Consider the following 20,307-nt stretch of genomic DNA (forward strand, 5'->3'; position numbering starts at 1 on the left):
GCACAGCCAGGAGCGAAGGAATCCTGAAGCATTCTCCTGGATGCCCGCAGTCCCGCCCCACAGGAGGGTCCGAGGCACTGCCTGCGGGTCAGTCCCAGGCCCTCCTGCCCTCCCCCCTGCCCTGGCTCTGCTGTGGGGAGCTCTCAGGGCAGGGCCTGGCGCACAGCACGTGCTCAACTGACGCTTGAAAGTCATCCCCAAGGTCAGCGAGCCTGTTCATTTCCCACTCGCAGCGTAAACCCAAGTCCTGCCCAGCTCCTGCAAGTGGACATGATGGGTCAGGATTCAGGGGAGGACTGGTGTCTGGCTCACATTGGCAGGAATGTTTCCCAGGGGACGGAGTGACACTGTTTCAGCACTTGTGGGGGAGAAAACCTCAGCTGGGGATGGGCCACAGGTCCGTATGGGTGGGCGGCCATTGGGGCCCCCTTTCGGGATGCACCAGTGCTGCCCCCAGTGCCCACCAACCACAGCCTCAGGTCCCCACTGGGAGGGGCCGCTGGGTGCAATCAGCTCACACCCACAGCTGGTGCTGGGACCCCATCCAGCCACTCCACCCCAAGCTGGGGAAGTCGAGGCACGTCCCAGGATGCAGTGGCCACTCTCCTCTGGCCTTCACAGATGGCCCTAGAGGACAGGGGCTTTGATGTGCTGGGCCTCTCAGGGCACCGGTGGGCACTGGCTGGCACAGGGAGGCCTGTGGAGGGAGGCACCTCCAGCTGGCACTGCCTCCAACCAGATCATTCCCATTTTGCTCCAACTGTTGTTTGCTTCCTCCAAGAAAAGTCTGCTGAGCCCCATGGCTGCATGCTGACCCTCCAGGAAGTGGAGCAGACAGGGCCCTGCCAGATATGGGCGTTCAGGGAAAGAGTGACCCAGAGCTGGGCCTCCTGTGTTCCTGTCCCTTACACACGTGTAGACACGTGCATGCATGCACACACACACTCTCCTGGGCTGACGGCAGTGTCTGGACACCTGAACCCAGATCCTGTTTCATGAAGTGGTGGGAAGTCCCAGGTGGAGGCCCCGGGCCACCAGGTGCTGGACCCTGGAAGCAGCAGGCTCTTGGGTCACAACGGGGGTGGGGTCACTGGAGGGTGGGGGGAGTGCCCACCTGGGAGGACACGGGGCCAGCACTTGTCCCGGGGCACTGCAGACCCTGGGGCACAAAAACCCACATGATGGTGTGCCCAGCCACCACACTGCACGTCACGGAAATGAAGCACACCAGACAGGGACATGTGTTTTCAATATTAAAATATATTTAGTACACATAAGTTTACCTCGGGACGCCCACAAAGATTCCACAAAGTCCCAGTGCCCTCCGGTTAGACCTCCAGTGCCTGCAGTTTGCTGGCAGGCCCACCGCACCATCAGGTAAAAACGAACTCCGTAAATAAATATTTATGCATAAACGTGTGCCTCTGCAAGTTGCTCCTGTTCCACTGCAGGGCCCTGTGCTCGAAGGACAGAAGGTGACGGCAGGTTCTGAACACATCACGGAGGTTCCAATGGATCTGGCCCCGGGCACAGCCTCACAGCTGGCTTCTGCGTCAGGAGAGATGGGACCGCAGGGCCAGGCCAGACCCAAACAAAGCACCACCCGCCTGCTGAGTCCCATGGGGCTCAGGGCTCTGCACTTTCCATTGCAGCTTTCAGGGTACTGTGCACGATCAGCACGCGTGTACGCACGTCTGGAACACACCTCCGTCTCCTGGGGAGAACAGTGATTCATAACCCACCTGGCGGCCACCAGCTCCATGTCTAGGTCCACAGAGGGTTTTCCACTTTTGGTAATAACAATGGAGTTAACATTGCATAGGTCATTTTAAAAGCACAGCTGCTAACGTGTCCAGGGGCTCCTGAGGCCCCATTCAACACTGTCGTCTGTGTTGTCTGGAAAAAGCCAGAGTGGGAAACAGGTGGGAAAGGGGCAGGCCAGGTGGTGCTGCGTGGCAGGCCGCCCGGCCTCCTTGCTGCTGTCCCCCAGCGTGAGGGCTGGGGGCTCGGGGAGGCCCGCACGTTTTGGATGTGCCTTGCTGCGTGTGAGGCTCGGATACGCGTGCCGCTCCAGCTCGGTGCCCCTAGAATCCACTGGGGCTTTCTGAAGGGTCCTCAGTGCTGGGGGGTGGTCGATCGGTGAGGGCTCAGCCCTTTGGGGGAAAACCAGTGTTCTCGGGAAGTGCACAGTGGCTGTCCCGAGCACCTGGCGGACCGGCGGACTATCGGACCTCGCTCTGGAGCTGGAGGGCAGACGGGGCATCCCGGAGGTCTGCGGAGCTGTCGGAGGCTGAGGACCGGCTGGGTAGAGAAGTTTCCGGGCCATCAGGAGACCCCGACGGGGGCCTGTACAGGAGGCAGGCGGCGGCAAAGAAGAGGAAGCCCAGGACCTGGGGGTGAGGGAGGGGCTGCTGTTCGCTGAACCGCCCTTAGGGTCTGGCTGCTCACAGACCTGAGCACCCCTGCCTGGCCTGGGCTTCCGAGACCTGGGGAACCCCTGCTCTGGGGAGAAGACCCACCTTTCCTGCATGGCCAGGCCCTAGTGTGAACACCAATATTGTTGGGGAGGTAACGAAAAACACCATCTGACTAAAAACAGAGACTGGTAGGGGGCTCGTCATGGACTGAACAGTGTTCCCCCAAAAGGTATGTCCAAGTCCTGACCCCCAGAACCTCTGAATGGGACCCCTATTTGGACACAGAATCTTTGCAAATGTAGTTCAGTTAAGGACCTTGGGATGAGATCTTCCTGGATTTGGGGTGTCCTTGGAAACAAGAAAGAGGTTGATGGAGAAACACTGTCAGGGGACAAGGCCACGTGACAGCGGAGGCAGGGTGGGAATGAGTCGCCTACAGGCCGGGGAAGGAGGGCCAGAAGCCTGGGCGGCCAGGGCCCCACGCTCAGACCCCAAGGGTGCAGGCGCCTACACCTTGACTGGAGCTCTGGCCGAGGCCTTCCCGAAGTGGCCACTGAGGCCTCACGGGTCCTGACAGGAGTCCCACAGCAGTGTGAGCAGACACTGGCCCCGTGCACATGGAACACCTCCCTGTGGGATGCCGGGCTTTGTCAGGGACACCCACTGTGCTTCGTGGAGCGTCCCCTGGGCCGATGGCCTGAAGCTACACTGGCGGGCGAGCCCCATCTCTCTGTGCGGCAGCCCCCAGGGGAAGCTGTAGTGTGAGCATGTGTGCCCAGCTGACGGCAGCCTGACGTTAGAAGCCAGCCCTGCCAGTGTGCACAGCACAGGGGTTACCACCTGGGGAGACGGAGGCTGGTCCTGGCCTGCCGCCCTGGGCAGACGGACCATGCGACTCAGAGAAAGGGAGAGCCAGGGCCAGCTCTCCGGGAGGGGCAGGTGTCCCGAGCACGGGCCCTTGCTGTTCCCCAGAGCCACACTCCCTCTCCCAGTGGCTGTTTTTGGCTCATCTGTGGGGAGATAAACCAAAGGGGCGGGGCGCCTAGATGCCCCGCATGGAGCACCCGAGGCTGGAGCTCCCACCAGTGGCCCTTCCAGCGCCCATCCTGCCCCAAGGAAGAAAACCAAGGGACTTGTACAGACTGAGCCCAGAACTTCACTTGCTGGAAGGTTGGTGCCTCGGGACTCAAACTATAAACGCTGTACTTCTTCCCCAGTAGCACGGCAGGTGCTTGGAGACTGAGTTCGGCTCCAGAAACAGGCGGCACTTGAGGCACATTAATGTTGCAAAGAGGGCCCTAATCCTGGCTGACCCGGGCCCGGCAGTGGACAGATCTGCCAGGGCTGTAGCTGGTCGGAGCCGCAGGGAAGGGGGGGGCTGCGGCCGGCTTGCAGAGACCCTGGGGCCTGCGCCTGCCGCTCCCCAGCCTCATTTCATCATCAGGGCCCCACCTTGACAGCTCTCCCCTGGAAGAAGGTGCTGCTTTGCACACGGGGGGCTGGCAGGTCCAGTGGTGCGCCTGGACCCTGAGCTGGCCGGAGAACACTCTGGGCCTCCCCCTCCGCGCACCTGGGGGCCGCTGCCGCCCCGCTCACCTTGTACACCAGCCCTGCGATGAGCATGTAGTGGCTCATGGCCGAGTTCTGGTACACGAGGCAGGAGCCCTGCTGGCCGCACTGGTCCTGCCAGAGCAGGCATGCCTTGTCGATGACCCAGCCGAAGGCGATGGGCCCCGGGATGCCCCCTGCGGAGAGACGCACTCAGTGCCTGGCTGTGCACGGGGTGGGTGGGACGGGCAGTGCCAGGGACCCGGAAGGCACAGCCCCTCAGAAAGGTGACAGTGGCCACTGGTGCTGTCAGGGGTGGAGGGGGACTAAAATGTTCCTTCTTGGGGGCAGAGTGGGGCGGGACTTGGCTTCAGGCCCCGGGATTCCCCAGCATCTCCGCCTTTGCGTTAATGATAAAGGCACCCTCCGGGCAAATGAATGGCCAGAGGTCCCTCTAGTGGACTGTTCGGGAATGGCGTCCTTCCCTGAGGGGCGGCTGGGCGGTGCACACCCGGGGAGAGGAGCCGCCCGCAGGAGCCCAGTGCAGTGAACACGGCGTACACGGCGTACACTGCACAGGCTTCCTCACGCTCACAGTACCTAGAGTTCTAACCACGATCCACTGAATTCCCAGCGCAAAGGATCTCTGCTGGTCACAGACACACCTAAAATGGAAGACCGCAGTGTCAGGGCCCACAGGTTGGCCACCCCCAAGCCGGCGGCTGCGTCCTGCCGGGCCCTGGCCGTGTCCCAGGCCACAGCACCGCCTCCCCAGGTGGCAGGTCCCTCACAGAGGCTTTCCTGTCCCGGCTTTCCGGGGAGCCCAGCACGCACCCCTCTGGATCGGCGGCGCTCCGCCTAAGTGTGCTGCAAGGGAAGGTCCAGCCCAGGTGACACCCAGGCCCGTGGCTTACCGTAAAGTCGCCGTTAGCGCAGGGATGCTGCTGAGGAATGTAAAGATAATTACAACGAATATGAAAACCAGAAGGAGGGGCTTTCTCTGACAAGTTGAAGAGCATTTCCCTGCAGTAGCATGGCCAAAACCAGAGGAAAAATTCTGAGGGACACAGCTACAGTCTCGGTACACCTGAGGAGCGCAACAACAGCGCTGATTACAGGGGGAAGGAATGGGCCCTCCCGGGGCGCGGGCACACAGTGTGGGCAGCGGCTGTGCTCACCTTCTGGCCGCCTGGACCGGGCACAGCCGCCCGGGGGCAGCCTGCGTGGCAGGGCGAGTAGTACATGAGGCCGTTGGAGCCGCACACGGGGCTGTAGTGCTGCAGCCGGCAGCTGCAGGTAGTGTTGCAGGCGGCTGTCAGCTCCAGGTGGCCTTCAGGCAGGAGGCTGCAGGCAAGATGAGGGGACGGTGGGGCAGAGGCTGGCGCCAGGAGGTGCCCCATACCACAGGGTCAGCCTGGGGCGCATCCCCACTGGCCCATGTCTGTGGATACATGAACTCACTGGGTTTGCTCCACCTGAGGCATGGTGTTTGGTGGGCTGCTTTTGCTCATTGAATTGTGGGAATATCTCACCAAAATCAGTACAGACCCAAGCCCCCTGCAGCTCTCCAACCCTGTGTGCAATGCTCTGCCCCAAAGTGGTTTGTGTTTTGGGTCAGCAATGTGTTAATGTGGCCCAACGCGCAAACATTACAAAAGAGCCCCAGAGGCAGCCCTCTGCTGCAGCACCAGCTCCCAGCCCTGCCACGGACGCAGGCCACCAGCGGTGGTCACTGAGCGCAGGCCAGTGGCTGCAGGTGTGCACCCCACGCCTCTTCCGCTGAGCACACGAAACCTGCAGAGCAGCTTCTGCTTTTCCCGCCCCCACAGCCTTGGGGGGCCGCCCACGGGTGCTCCAAGGCGGGTGGCTGAGGTGGGTGTGGGCAGGTGCGGCTCTGCAGCTCAAGCCACCCACTCCCACCAGCTCAGTTGCTTCCAGTCTCGTGTGAGGTAGAAGCCACAACAGGGTCCTGGAGCTGAGCGGTCCCCCGGGTCACCTCCACGAGGAGTCTGGGGGGACACTGCCGGGCCCAGGGCAGGCGGCCCAGGTCTATTTTAGATATTCCCAAACATCTGACGGCTGTTCCCTCACATTCCTAGGACACAGTGACTCATGGAAGCCGATCCTGGGCCGTGCTCCACATGAGTGTGAGAGGAGCTGGGGCCCTGACTCCAGGTGCTCCTTGAGGGCTGACGTGGCTTATATGTGGCCATTGCTGCTGTAAGGGCCCCTCTGAGGGGCCGTCCTTCCTGCTGTCTTGCTGTCATGACCCTTTCCAGCGGCCTTGCCCCAAGCACCAGACCCGCCTCCCCATCCCGCAGACCTCGTGTGTCCCAGCTGGCGTGTGGGGTGGGAGGGTCGCCCCGCCCCCGGGGTGCCGCCTGGCCCTCACCTCCCGCCGTTGCTGGCTGTCATGCCCGCCACAGGCACATTGGGGCAGTGCACGAAGAAGACAAGGACGGCCAGCAGGCTGGTCAGTGTGCAGAGCAAGCAGAACCTGATGATGCCTGAGCCACGGAGCTTGAACTTGTTCACGAAGAAGCCGCCCAGGAAGGTGCCACCACCACCCGCCGGCACCACCAGGTACCCTGTGGGAGAGGGAGAGGCCCGGTGATGTCCTCGGAGCCCAGGGGGTGGGCTGTCACCTTGCTCAAGGCGCCCAGCCCTGGCCGGAGCTCTCAGCAGCTGCGTGGCTGCCCAGAGGCTGGGGGACGCAGGGGAGACGGGGCGGGGAAGCACCGGGAGGAGGAAGCGCCCCCTTGCCCCTTGGGGGTGAAGCAGTGGGGACCCCAGAGACTGCAGCTGGTCTGGGAAGGGGCTGCTGGCACAGGAGAGGGGGTGGCTGTGGGGAAGGGGAGGCAGTTGCAGGTGGGGGTCTGGGTGTGTGGGGTGAGACCAGGCAAGGGCACGTGTCGGGGGGCATCAGTCACAGGAAGCCGATCTGAAGCTCTCCTCCCGTGCAGGGAACAGAACTGAGGGTGGGATGCGGCCGGGGTGGACCAGGTGCTGCTCAAGTGTGCCCCACCTTGCACATGTGGTGTTAAACCTCACAACCACAGCCACCTTCTCACCCACACTCCTGCCTGGCAGGTACTTGGTGAGGCCAGGCTACCCACCAATCAACAGCGGCAGAAAGAGCAGTCTGAGGCAGGCCTCTCTCTTGTGGGGCACCAGGCTGCCTCTGGCCACACGCCTCTTGCCGGGCAGGTCCAGGGGCCCCAACCTCGTGGGCCTGAAGGTCCAGGTGCTCAGTGGGGTGTTACCACCCACTGTCTTCAGCAAGCCAGGCTGAGGAAGCCCGAGGCCCCAGTGGGTGTGCGGGGTGCAAATAGCCTCCCAGCTGGGGGGGGCCTGCCATGCACTACCCTCTGGAGGGACGGTTCTGAGACCGTTGCACTGTGTGGCAACACTGTCCAAAGTCCCCTGCGCCCTCTGGGCCTCCCACCTGGACCACATGCCCATGTTCATGCACACCTGCAGTAGCGCTGTCTGGCTTTCTAGAAGATACTAATGAAAAAGCAGAGGACTCCCATGATTTGAGAAATTTCTCACCAAATAAGGTGGCAGCTTCTGAGGCACTCAAACTGAACTGGGACTCGAGGAACTTGGGGCCAAACGTGGACATGCCGGCGATGAGCGTGGCTTCCGTGGCGCCAGCCAGGCAGAGCAGGATGAATGTGGGGTTCTTCAGAAGAAGCCACACGGAGCTGGGTGGGGGAGGGGAGGGGAGAGCAGAGAGGAAAGACAGAGGGTCAGAGTGGGCCAGAGCAGGGTGTGAGGGAGCTCCCGAGGCCACGGCCCCCATCCGGGCACAGACAGCCCTAGTTCTGAGAGTGGGGTGGTGTGAGCTGGGGCAGCCCACATCTACTCCCGAGAAACCGAGACGGGATGAGGCTGGGCTTTGGCTGCTGGACAACGAGCACCGGGAGTGCACGCCTGCCACTTGTTGTGAAAACTGCTGAAACAACTTACGGGAGGTTATCACCGCCTGGGCCGAGTTCCAGCCCCAGCTGGTGGGGTGGGGGGCACCCTAAGCAACCACAACGCTGTTTAATTAGCTTGGGGCCTGCCGTGAGGACCCACACAGGGGCCCGAGCCAGGACTCTGCAGGTCGGCAGAGGCAGGGCACCGAGGGGGGAGGCCCCTTCCCACCCATCCGCATGTGGCAAGGGGGATGGGGAGATCCCGCCTGGGCCGGCTCGGCTGGCACCTGACTTCTCTTACCGTGCACATACGGGGTGAGGGGAGGGTCCCAAGGAAGGGTCTTGGTGTTGCCCCTTGGATGTGGCCAGCTGATTCCTCGGGGAACCTGGCCTGAATTCACTTCTGAAGCCAGGATTCAGAGCCCCAGAGAGCCCTGGGGGTGCTTGGCCTTGGGTCTCACTGTAGGGTCAAGCAGGGTGGCTAACTCTGCAGAACGCATTTCAGGAGTGTTGGATGTGGGCTGCGCACCTGGAGGTGCTGGTGTCACACCCCTGAGGCTTCTCAGGGGAGCAGCTTCCCCTGACCCCAGGGCCCCAACAGGCCCATCCCGTCTGGCCCACTTGTGCGATGAGCACAGAATTTCCTTGAGGGAAGCTCACTGGGGTGAACTGGGCTTCTGCATTTTGTCAGGGGAGGAGGACCGAGCCGCACTGTCCCAGTGTGTGCATTTCAACTTGTGATGTCTTGATGGTCACGAGTGGACAAAACAAAGCAAACCCTCCTTCTGGGGTTGGGGGAGGAGACAGAGCTTAGAATGGGGACACAGAAACGTAACCATGGGGCACTGGGAGATAAAGCTCAGATGTCCTGGGGCAGTGAAGTGCCCCGCGTGCCGTGCAGCCAGGTGGCTTCACTCAACACCTGCCTTCCCTGACTCTGAGCTGTCCCCAGCTCCACTCACACCAGGTACAGGCACAAAGGTGTTCCCAAAGCAGTTGTCCCTGTCCCCCGACCTGTGAGTGATGTGGGTTGGGAGCAATTTTTCTGCAGCCCCAGGACAGACACTCTCTGCACAGAAGCAGCCCTGGAAGTGGCACCCTCTGCTACCTTCTCAGTCACCTTTGAAGAGCTCTCCAGTCTACAGCTGAGGGTGTTCCATAAAGGGAAGCAGGTGCCACCCATCCTCTAGAGCCTCGTACCGGGAGAACCAGCTCCCGCAAACCCTGTCACCCTGGCAGCAGGAGGGGCCTCCCAGTGGCCCAGAGATCAGGGCATATGCTACGAGCACTTGTCAAGCAACTTTGAACATCTTGATGTGCAAATGCTCTTCATTAACCCAGTTAGCCAGGTTCTGTAGTGTGGGGAGTGCAGGGTGGCATTCGGAGCAGGCGGCTGAGGGGAGTGAAGGGCACCCCCACAGGGCATTGCTCAGATTCAGTCCAGAGCAAATGGGGGACCCTGAGGCCCTCAAGCTGGAAGACTGAGAAGGCCTCTCTCTGGTCACACAGTTGGGTCCCATGTGCGTGGAGGGAAGGTGGCTGTGGAAGAGCCCCCAGTAGGGGCCAGTCAGGCTGGGATCTCAGGGCTCCATGTGGGGGACGCCCTGGGTGCGGCCAGGCTGTTCCTAGGCTCAGGGCCTCAGCTGGGTTGGGAGGGGAGGGGAGCGCCCCAGGGGTATGCAAACTTCCTTATTTCGTAACCCCAGCCTGCAGGTTGCTTGGCTCAGCCTCCTGTGATGAATTCGCTCAGAGAATTAGTCATGACCTTAGCAGGGAGCACGTGATCCGGGATTTACTTTATCACCCATGACTGGTTTGGGGAATCAAGCCTCGGTGTACATCAGGCCCTGGTCCCCGGAGTCCACTGGGGACAGGGCTGTTGGTGGGCTCAGTCCCCAGTGCTGAGTGGAGAGAACTGGTGGCCCCACCGAGCAGCAGGCCATGGGCACTGGGAGACGGGGCAAGCTGGCCACACAGAGTTCCTGCACCGCTGGCCACTGTGGCCCTGGGCCAGCTTGGCCTCCTTGGGGCACCTTCCAGAGGGGGCAGCTCTTCTGGGTGGTCAGACAGGAAGCAGGACTCGGGAACAAAGCCCCACATGAGGAGGAGGCCGTCCACCCCTCCGCCCTCAGCACCAGCCCTGCTTTCTCTTTGGTACAGAGCAGGCAGCAATAGCACGCAGGCTGCCCTGCAGCTGCCCTTGGCCTCGGCACCCTTTACCCTCCCTGTGTGGAAGGTGGCCGGCAGGGGCTTGTCCCCACCTCCCACGGCCGGTTAGATGCGGCCGTTCCCAGGGTCAGATGTGAGGGTGCTGCAAGGGCTCAGAGAGGCCGAGGACTCGGTGGGTGACCCTCAGAGGGCCTCCTCCCCCAGCCCAGGAGAGCCGCCCTGGGATGCCTGGTCCCACAAAAAGGGGCACTGGGCAGCCAGGAGCCCCAGGCCGCATGTCCCTTGGAGACCCAGGGCTCTGTCCCCAGTGTGTGAAGACCATGGTGTAAGACCAGGTCACGAATGACAAGGGGGAGCAGCGGGGGGGATGCAGGGCAGCGAGGGTGCCCAGCCGGGGCCCCTGGGACATGTTGGTGACACTTAATGAAATGGCCAGAGGACACAGCGGAGCGAAGGGCTGAGGCCCCCCATCTGCCAGGCCTCCCTCGGCGCCCAGGCCAGGAGGCTCTGCCTGCGGCTGCTGCATCTTAGCCCACGTGCTGGGGCCGAGACCTGAGGTTCTCTTGTCATGGAGGAGGTTTGGGGGCCCTGGGGGCGGGGGTCACAGGGATCCAGTGTGAGGGGGACCCCACAGGGTGTTCCAGCCACAGGCGCAGAAGGCACGCACTCCCCCCAGAGGTCCTTACAGAGGCAGGTCTCTGATGGTTTTCCCGAAGTTGGGGTTGCTGGCCACCCTGCGGCCGCCGTCCTTCAGCTGGTGCGTTTCATGTGCTCTCATGACCACGTAGCGCTGGGAGCCTGGAGGGACACGGGGGTCAGCAGCAGGCAGAGCCAGGGCTCCTCCCCATCCGAGGCCTGCCCCTCCCGGGTTTGGGACCAGTGAGTGGAGGGAGGGGGCAGACCTCGTGTGGGAGGCCCCACAGTGACCAGTGAGCAGCTGGGGGAGGAGGGGACGTCACAGGGGCACCACTGGGGCCAGGGTCCAAAAGGGGTTGAAGAGGGGCATCCCAGGGGAAAGCGAGCCTCTCTGATGGCCCCACAGGCCTGGCTTCAGGGGGGCAATGCCTGCCCAGCAAAGACCCCAGCCCTCTTGTGCTCCCCACTAGCCCAAACCAACGGCGCGCACGAAGCGGAGACCTGGGCTCCAGGCGGGGAGGCGGGAGAGCGGGGGATGGGTGTGCCCGGCCTTCCACACTCAGGGCAGGGAAACACGCACCTGGCAGCCGCCGTGGGTAGCCCAGGATGGGGATGGCGGTGAGGAAGGCGGCGGCCCCAGCACCCAGGAAGCCCACCCACCATGCGCCGACCCACAGCGGGCTCTCCGTGGTCAGCTCCGTCCTACGGGGAGAGGAGTGTGGGGTCAGCGTTCCATATCCCCGCAGCCCTGCCTCTGCTCTGCCCTCTCTCTGGGGCCCCAGAGGCTGCCCCCCTGTAAGGCCACGCAGGGCAGGGGCAGGGGCCGAGAGGGCCAGAGAGAGCAGGGCGAGGTGCCTACTGCAGAGCGGCGTGCAGGGCAGGCGGCCGGTGCCCAGCCCCTGTGCTCAGGGGCCCAGGCGCACAGGTGTGTTTCCAGATTTGGGGCTGAGCGCCCTGTGTGACACGCCAGCAGCCTGCCGCCTGGGGTGCCCTCCTGAGTTCTCTGACTCATTCTAGCAATGACTCAAGCCCAAGGCAGGGCCATGGGAGCCTCGGACCCAAGCCAGGCTGGACAGCAGCTGTGGGCGGTCCAGAGGCCCAGGACTCAGGACTGGTATCTCAAGCGGGCTGGTCTTGTAGGACCAAGTCCTTCATCTGTGGGGTCTGTGTTGACTCTGGGAAGTCAGTGTCAGGACTGAGTTGAATTTAAGGCACCTGGCTGGTGTGAGGAGAGAAGCCTGGTGTGGAGGACTCCCCTCTCCAGAAAGAACTCCCATCAGCAGCAGGAGAATCCGCGGAGGGCTTGCCTGGCTCCAGCGTACTGCTGTCAGGCCACGCCATCCCCCCAGACCTGCTCTCAAGGCCACCACAGACCCCAGGCCCAGCAGAGCAAGGCCGGCCCCAGCTCCCTTCTGCTCAGGGCCGCAGCTCTTGGCCGCACAGACGCCCTGCTGTCACTCAGCTCCCGCACAAACAGCGTGAGGACAGGACCGGACGCAGGCCACTCACCGTCGTCCCATTTCCGTGTAAAGGTTCAGCAGGGCGCCTCCGATCAGGTAGCCGGCTGCGGGGCCAAGGATGGCCGCCGTGTAAAAGACGGCTGGAAGGGAAGCAGAGCGCTGGGGTCCGGCCACACCCGGTCTACACCCCCGACCTGAGGGCTCTCAGTGTCCAACACGGGAAGCCACACAGCCCACCCGAGAGAAGCCCCCACCTTGCTTGCATTTCTGTGCCTGGCGGCCCCAGGACCCCTTTATGTCAGGGTCTTCAGCTACGCAGCCTCCGCTGTGCCTGAAAGCTGGCTGCCGTCTACTTGGTGAGGCACTTTAAAAATGTCTCTCAAAGTGACTGCAGCTGCCATCTACTCTTCCCCCAGAAAGAGCAAAGGTCCTAGGAGCTCACTTGGCAGGATGATGGCACATGCCTGCAGCAGCAGACCTATGCGGAGGGAGACTGGGAGCTGCAGGCATGAGAAGGGCCCAGGTGGCTGGCCAGGCAGGGCGTGCCGTGCTGGAGAGACGAGGCCCCAGGGCCCCATCCCTGCTGGCAACCGCTAAGTGACTTAGAGTCCAGAGTGGAAATAAGGGGGCTGGGGGTCAGCTGACAGTCTGGCTGGGCCCCTGGGGCCCTTCCTGTGACAGCCTCAAAGGAGGGCCGTGGGGCAATAGGCAGGCAGCACCAGGCTGCAAACTTGGAAGTCTCATCCCCAGATAGATGTGAGGGTCTCAGAGGGAGTTGGAGGCCTCAGCCAGCCCTGCAGGCAGTGTGGCAGTGCCTGGCTCTGCAGCTGAATTACCCTGGCACTCCAGACTTCTGGGTAGGTACCTGGCCAGTGCTGGCCACTGTACCCACTGCCCTACTCACCAATGTAGACAGGCGAGTAGCTGGACTTGACGTTCTCATCCAGGTAGGTGACGCCTAGTGTGTAGAGCGGCGTGGCACCGACACCATGCAGGAACTGGCCCAACATGAAGACCAGCCGGTAGCTAGACAGGCTGGAGGTGGTGCTGTCCCGGCACGCCATGCTGTGGTTGGCCCGGCACATGCCGACGCCCTCGTCTGCCTCCACCTCGTAGGGGCCCGCAGTGAAGTGGGGCAGCGCGAACACCAGCGAGCCGGCCCCCATGACCAGCACACCCCAGCCCAGCCAGCGAGGTTTGTGCCCGTTGCCCCCGAAGTAGCTGACGAAGGTGAGGCAAAGGCAAGCGGCCACATCGTAGGAGCTGGCGACGAGGCCACTCTGGTAGCTGCGCAGGTCGAACCGGCGCTCGATGGAGGTGATGACGGTGTTGACGAAGCCGTTCACTGTCATGCCCTGCAGGAAGGCGGCCGCGCTCAGGAAGAGCAGAAAGCCCCTGGGCGTGTTGAGGGCCTGCAGGCACGCGGGGGCAAAGCCCTGCCAGCCACACTCCACACTCCGAGGCCGGGCCGCCACACAGCGCACCTCGTGGGCCGACCGGGGGCCATGCTTCCCGGCCTCTGGCTGGTACAGTGGCTGACTGCAGGAGTCCAGGGAGCTGTGGGCGGCCGGGCACATGGATGCCTGCCGGCTCGCAGGGGTGCAGCCACACGCACTGCCGGTGGCCGAGGGTGGGCTGGGGAAGCCCAGCTTTGGCACTGAGACGAAGTGCTTGTCCCCCATCGAGTGCTGGGGCATCTCTGCTCAGGGCGTGACAGCGACGGCCAGCGAAGTCACCGAGCAGCGCCCCAGTGGCTGGCTGACTCTGTTAGGAGAAGTTCTGGTTAGCAAGCTTACGCCCACAGATGAGCACATCTACACTTCGGCGAGCACACCAGGCATGTTCCGGCCTGAGGGGGTGGCCGGGAGCTCTCCTGCCTGTCCAGTCTGGTGGGCGGACCTCCCCTTACTAGCCCCCTCCTGAATCCACAGCTATGCCTCCCAGTCCTGCCCTCAGGGCAGCCTGGCTGTGGAGTGGCATGTGCCTGGCTAGGTCACAGGGCAGAGCCTGCCTCCACGAGGCCACGGGTGGGGAGGGGGCCGGCTGCCCTGGGAGCCCCTGGGTGGCCCTCACCTGCACTGCCCCACGGCCTCTGCTGGGCAGTGTGAGCGGTGTAATGTGCCACGTGTGGCTGCTGTGCCCGGGAGACCTCACTGTATGGACAAGCTCCCCACAGCAACCTCAGCCTTAGTTCTGCCTTAAACACACAGCCTTTTGAGCCTTTTGTCTCGAAGAAGAAACTCATCTCTGCCCAGTGTTTGGGTGGCGAGGGATGAAGGGCAGGCTGCACCATGGGAGGGTCGGCTGGTGCCTCACTAGCTCCGCAGAGGCTGTGTTCTCTGCCCCTGGAGGGTTTTCCAAATGCTAAAACGAGCAGCAGTCCACAGCAACGTGGACAGGTTAACAGGAAAACGGGACAACACGTCCCCTTTCAGCTGACCACAGCCCTGTCCCTGTTCCCCAGCGGGCCTCGCTTCCCGCCCCCACCCACCCCTGAAAGGAGTTGGGCTGGGGGTGGGGGGTGATGGCTGCAGCTTTAGGCTCCCAGGGGCCCCAGCATGCCAGCTTCACACACCTGCTTTTAGAAAGGGTGGCATCGACTGCCAGGTGAAGCTCCCTCTGGGCACCCAGGCTGCCTAGACTCCAGGTGGCAACAATCAGTACATCCTCAGGGCAAAACATAAACAAAGCCATGAGTGCCGAGCCAGTGACATGCGGTCACCATGACAAGATGTCAGAGCTTCGACGCCCATGGCTCCTGGGTGAGGGTCTTCAGGAAGACCCCAGCCCACATCCCTGCGCACCTACCTCTCCCTACGGGCTGGATACGGGGAGTTCGGACCTGGCTTGCACACAGGGAGAATGCCACCTGCTGGCCAAGGAGAGCCCTGGGGCAGACACCCCTCGTGCCTGAGCTCAGACTCTGGCCTCCAGAGCTCCGACAGTGTCTGCCACTGCAGCGCGGGCCCAGGGCCTTTGTCTGGCAGCCCCAGGACACAGACACCCTCCCCTGCTGGGTGGTTGGCAGCTTCCTTTTTAGGGGCTCCCAGCACTTCCAAAGCACGGTCACTCCGGGGACGTCATGCCCGTGGGAGGCCCGGGAAGCACCAGGGTTTGTGCCCAGAGTCGGGGGAGCTGCATGCTGGCCTCACTCTATGTTGGGTGGCTCAGGGCCCTGACGAGTCCCCAGACACAGCTGGCACAGGCCTCACCTCCACCCCTACCCCACTGTGCATGGGGACACGGGGGTGCCCGGCCAGTGCTGGGAGTTGGCTGTTGACCAAGCTCTGTGGCAAGACCTGCTCAGGCAGCCGCTCTGCTGGGTCCTGTTCTGGGGCCCTGGAGGGCCGCATTGTGGCCCCCAAAAACACACGCCCATCCAGACACTAAGTGTGACCTTATTTGGAAAGAGGTCTTTGCAGCTGTTCAGATTTGAGATGAGGTCATGCTGGGTTGGGGAGGGCCCTAAATCAGGACACGGGTCCTTAGAAGCGGGGATGCAGCAACGCAGGCAGAGGTTGGAGCCATGTGGCCAGAAGCCAAAGACACCTGAGGCCACCAGGCCTGGAAGAGGCAGCAAGGACCCTCCCCTGCAGCCCCCAGGGGTGGGCTGGGTGTGGCCCCGCCCACAGCGATTTCGGACTTTGGGCTCCTGGCTCGAGATACCAAGCGGGCTCCGCAGGATAAGAGGCTGAGCTCTGCACCTGCTCCATCCGGTCTGGTCCCTGGTCGGGAGAGAGATGGAGGAGGCGTCCGGGGGGGTCAGTCCCTGCCGCCAGCGGCCCTCCCGCTGTCCCCCAGGACCAGGCAAGCATGATTAGGAGGAAAGTGCTCTGGGGCCTTTGGTTGGGGGGCGGTACCTGCGTGCACATGGCCCCCCGCCAGTCTCCCTACAGCTGCATGGTGAGAAGTCAGTGGTCCCTAGTGGGGGCTCACCACCCCAGTCTGTGAGAACTGGGAGCCTAGTTTCAGTGAAGTCCTGTCAATATGCCCCCCGCTCCACCCCAGCCCTGCCCTCTCATCACCTTGGTGCTCTGCGGGAAACGTGTATTTCCTCCTGGGCTGTCTGCTGAGCCCAGCAGCTAGAAGGGCCAGGATGGCAACAGTAATATTTAGGCCTCAGGCGGCAGGCCCTGGTCCTGCCTGCCTGGCTCCCCGGCCCACCTGGTCCTGCCTGCCTGCCTGGCTCCCGGGGGAACGTCTGGCTGCAGCAGGCAGCACAGCTCATGCTCTCAGGGAAGCCTGAGGCTCCTGCCCCTGAGAGTGGGGCAGCTGGGGAAAAAAACCAGGTCTGCCTGTCCCTTTCTGCTCCAGCAGCCCCTCCTTTTCCCAGCACCCAACCCTGAGGCTGCCAGCCCCACCCACGCCACGGTGACACAGCCCACCCCGCACCAACCCACAGCCCCTGTCTGAGCTCCATGCTCGCTTCTCACCATCTCCCCCCTCTACAACCTCGAAACTGGCTCTTGACCCTGGGGCCGGCCGCATGACCCGTGGGACTGCTCAGATAGCTCTCTCCTCCTGCTAGGTCCCCCCTGGAGCCTCTTCCTCTGTGGGGGGGTGGGGGAGGCTTTCACCCCTTGAAGATGAGACTCAAGGATATTTGTAGGGCAGACTGGTGGGTGCTGCGAGCTGGGGTGGCCACAGCAGGGCCTGGAATGCCCAGATTTGCATACCTGGTGACCGCTCACAGGTGCATGGGCAAGGAGCTGGCTGTCTGGCATGGAGGCCAACAATGAAGGTTTGTCTGAGAGAGGGCTGGGTAGCACCTGTCCCTCCGGGAGTGTCCTGCTGTCTCAACATGGACATTCCTGCCCCCACTCCTTGTCTCGAGGGCCTGGGTCAGAGCGTGGGAAGGGCGGGATAAGCTGGAGACGTGCTGTACAAGCTTACTGTCTTCCCAACTGGAAATGTTCCATCCATGGAGCCGAACACAAAACGACCACCCCCAGCACCCCAGGGTGCTGCAGAGAGAGGCAGGACACAGGATCGGGGTAGGTCAAGAGTGTCTCTGAGCCTCAGCAACCCCCTATACATGGGTGTGGCACCATCGGGCGGAAGGAGCAAGTCCCTGAGCTGAAGGACCCAGGCCCTCGACTCCAGAGCCACATGGGGGCTCATGGGGAACACAGACTTGCAGAGGCCCTCACGGGGCGTGGGGGTGCTATGGGACAGGCCGGGCTCGGCACATCCAGACGGCCTCTTAGGCCTGTAGGTCCACATGTCACGTCCACAGTGCCTGCTGAGAGGTGTCCCACCGCCACAGAGCTCCAGAGCCCCAAGCAAGCCCGGGATGGGAAAGGGTACCACCCTCAGCCTAGCCCATCCTAAGTCCTCTGTGGCTCGGGCCAAGGGGTGACGCCTCAGGTACCCCCAGGGCTTGCTGGATAAAAAAGCCACTGAGTAAAGGCAGACGCGTGGGTGACGGTGGTCCCGAGGAGGAGAGGACGTGTTGGGAGCCCCCACCTGGGAGGCCCTCTGCCTGTCCAGTGGAGCCAGCCAGGCCCTGGCCAATACACCTTGCCCATGCTGGTCCTCAGTGGGCCTCCCCTGGCCACACCGTGAGTGGCTTTTGCAAAACGCATGGGGCTTATCAACGTGTCCACTGCCCCCTGGAAACCAGCTGAGAGGATGATTCTGTGCAATGCCGGTGGGTAGCCTGCTGCGCCACAGCCACTGAGGGGAAACAGGGGTGTCCAAGGACAGCAGGCTGGGGGCCGAGCCAGAGCCAGTAGTGGGGAGAGCTTCCACAACCAGCCCATGAGATGTAACCTAGGGCCTGCCGTGCTGGCCACCCGGCTGCCCCCTTCCCTTCCAGTGGCACCACACAAGGGCCCCAGTCACCTCAGGCCTGAGCTGATGCCCCTCTCCTGCTCGGGGGCAGGATCCTGGGGGCTAGTCTGACTACCTGCTTCAGTGGGGCCTGGGGCCTGACCCAGGGTCAGCTCCACACCCACCGTGACCACCCTGAGGCCGGACTAGCAGCTCACTGTCCCGGAACAAAAGCGGCTGCGAGATTCTGAGGATTATTTCTGAGGATTATTATCCCTCCCTTCCAAAAGCAGACAATGGGTTCCTGCTGTGCCTGAGAACAGGAGCCCATGTGGCTCAGGACAGAGAATTTTCGTTGTCTCTGTCCACACCCTAGCTGGACGAAACAATGGGGGAGCAGGAGCGTGGCCGGGCGAGGCCTCTGAGTCCCCCCTGGGTCGGCTGCTGGTGCCAGGCTGTGTTCCAGCCACCTGCCTGTAATGGGTGCAGGTGTCCACAGAGCTAGGAATTTGTACTGGCTCAGCACGCTGGCCTGGGAGAGGATTACCATTCACCAAGACATCTAGATGGAGGACGCTGTAGAAGAGGATGCCAGCCTCGACAAGCCAGCTCAGGTTTCACAATGTGTGGGAAATGCTTGCTGCGAGGAAGCCAGACACAGACCTAGCACCCGAACTGCAGCCGTGGCTATGACAAGGCCAGGGCTCCCTGGAGGCCAGGGACCTGCTCTGACGATGACAGGTCAGCCCAAGACCTCCATTCATGTGGCCAGCATCCTGCCTGACCGCCAGGCCCCGGCCACCTCACCATGCCAGTGGGAAGGACTTGGCTGGGGTCCTGCCCGGCACCTGCGTCAGGGGCCCCGCCCAGGGAGCTGCATCAGGTCATGGCCACCCAGCTGGGGAGCTGCCAGTTAAGAGCTCCCAGGTAGCACCTGCCGGCCCTGCCTGGCAGGAAGGTAGGACGGGTTCTGGCGTAGGGCTTCCCGGGGTTCAGGGCGTGAGACCGAGAGACCCCTGCCCCCTCCCTCCAGCAGCGCACCAAAGGCCAGCTGTGCAGGCTTGCTCTCTGAGGGGCCCCCTCCCTGCACCCACAGGCACTGACTATCCCAGCCAAACACTCCTGTTCCCCGAGCTGGGGCCCGTCGTTTGGGACCCTGTGAGGCCCGGCTCCCCTGGGTTGCAACCCCCTCCTGCCCCTGCAGAGCTGTAAAATGTCCAGAGTCACACAGTCTGGCTTCAAACCTCTCCACCTTGGACTGTGTGACCGTGGGCAGTCCACTGAACCCCAGTGCCTCCGTCTACCCACCTGTAAAATGGGAGCGACAGAAGCTAGCTCCTGCGGGTGAGGCGTACCCCAGAGGAGGCTCGCGGCCTGCGGCACAGGGTCTGGCCTCTACATGCACAGCAAATGGCTCCTATGGCATTATTATTACTGCTATTGTCTCCATGAGGGAGCCGGCTGGACCCAGGGGCTCTCCCAGCTCCGAAGTCCATCTGCCCCGCCCTGCAAGAATCAAAACTTCACTGCCCAGCCCTTCACGCTTCCCCGGGGCTCCCCAGGGCCGGCTGCTGATCAGACAGGAAACCCAAGTTCCTAAAGCGCAGTGCGGAGGCGCCCGGAAAGCCGGTGCGTTCGCTGGAAAACTACCGGCTCTGTCCACGGCCGGAAACGCGCCCCGGCCCCGGTCGGCGCGGCACGAGGGGGCGCGCGTGTCCGCCCTCGCGGCGCGGCCCGGGTTTTCCTGTCCCGGGCCCAGGGCCCCCGCTTCCGCCCCCTGCCCTGCGCCTGCACCCCGGGGACCCCTCGTGGCGGCGGGGACAGGGCCGGCCTCGCCCGCGCTCCCTCCTCCCGGGGCCGGACGAACAAAGCCCTGCCGCCCGCGAGAAACTTCTCGGCCTGACAAGTTCCTCCCTGGCTCGGCCGCCGCGGCACCGGCCGCAGGTGGGGGGCTCGCCGCATCCCCGCAGCCCCGGGAGGCGCGCGCGGCCTGCCCGGCCCGCGTGGCCTGCGCCTGCGTGCGCGCCGGGCCACCTGCCCGGCCACCCCCCGCCCGCCTCCCGCCTGCCCAGCGCTTCCGCCTCGGGGTGCGCTCGCCGCGACTCCCCGGGGGCCGCCGGGCCGCCCCCTCCGCCCTGCGCGCATCCCGGCCGACCTGCGCCCCCGCCCAACGTCCACGGGCACCTGCCGCGCTCGCACGTCGGCGGCCGGCCGGCCGCGCCCGGGGCGCCCCGTCTCGCGCCGCGCGCCCCCCGCACTCACCGCGCCCAGGACCGGCAGCCGCGCCGCGCTCCGCGCTCTGCCCGCCGCTCGCCGCCGGCTCGCGCCCCATTCATGCGTCCGGGCCCGCCCCGTGGCCCCGCTCAGGGCCCCGCCTACTCG

The 20,307-nt window shown here is 63.5% G+C and overlaps 1 protein-coding gene across 7 annotated transcripts; it reads right to left on the bottom strand.

Annotated features, from left to right (window-relative positions):
• Positions 1-1,240: 1,240 nt before the first annotated feature.
• Positions 1,241-20,307, bottom strand: SLCO4A1 (solute carrier organic anion transporter family member 4A1). Of its 7 annotated transcripts, XM_073236363.1 has the most exons (14): positions 20,188-20,300; positions 19,234-19,431; positions 14,729-14,820; positions 13,058-13,917; positions 12,203-12,293; positions 11,274-11,395; positions 10,744-10,855; positions 7,518-7,672; positions 6,358-6,553; positions 5,144-5,309; positions 4,880-5,052; positions 4,566-4,630; positions 4,014-4,162; positions 1,241-2,301 (listed from the first exon to the last, which is right to left on the bottom strand). In XM_073236363.1, the coding sequence occupies exons 4-14, from the start codon at positions 13,848-13,850 to the stop codon at positions 2,116-2,118; spliced, it is 2,208 nt and encodes a 735-aa protein (XP_073092464.1). In that variant the 5' UTR covers positions 13,851-13,917; positions 14,729-14,820; positions 19,234-19,431; positions 20,188-20,300; the 3' UTR covers positions 1,241-2,115. The 7 variants fall into 7 exon arrangements, with proteins under 7 accessions (XP_073092464.1, XP_073092465.1, XP_073092463.1 ...); XM_073236364.1 differs by lacking the exon at positions 14,729-14,820; XM_073236362.1 differs by lacking the exons at positions 14,729-14,820; positions 19,234-19,431 and having other exon boundaries at positions 20,188-20,307.

The sequence above is a fragment of the Manis javanica genome, chromosome 5 (assembly GCF_040802235.1).
Source record: "Manis javanica isolate MJ-LG chromosome 5, MJ_LKY, whole genome shotgun sequence".
NCBI classification, from domain to species: domain Eukaryota; kingdom Metazoa; phylum Chordata; class Mammalia; order Pholidota; family Manidae; genus Manis; species Manis javanica.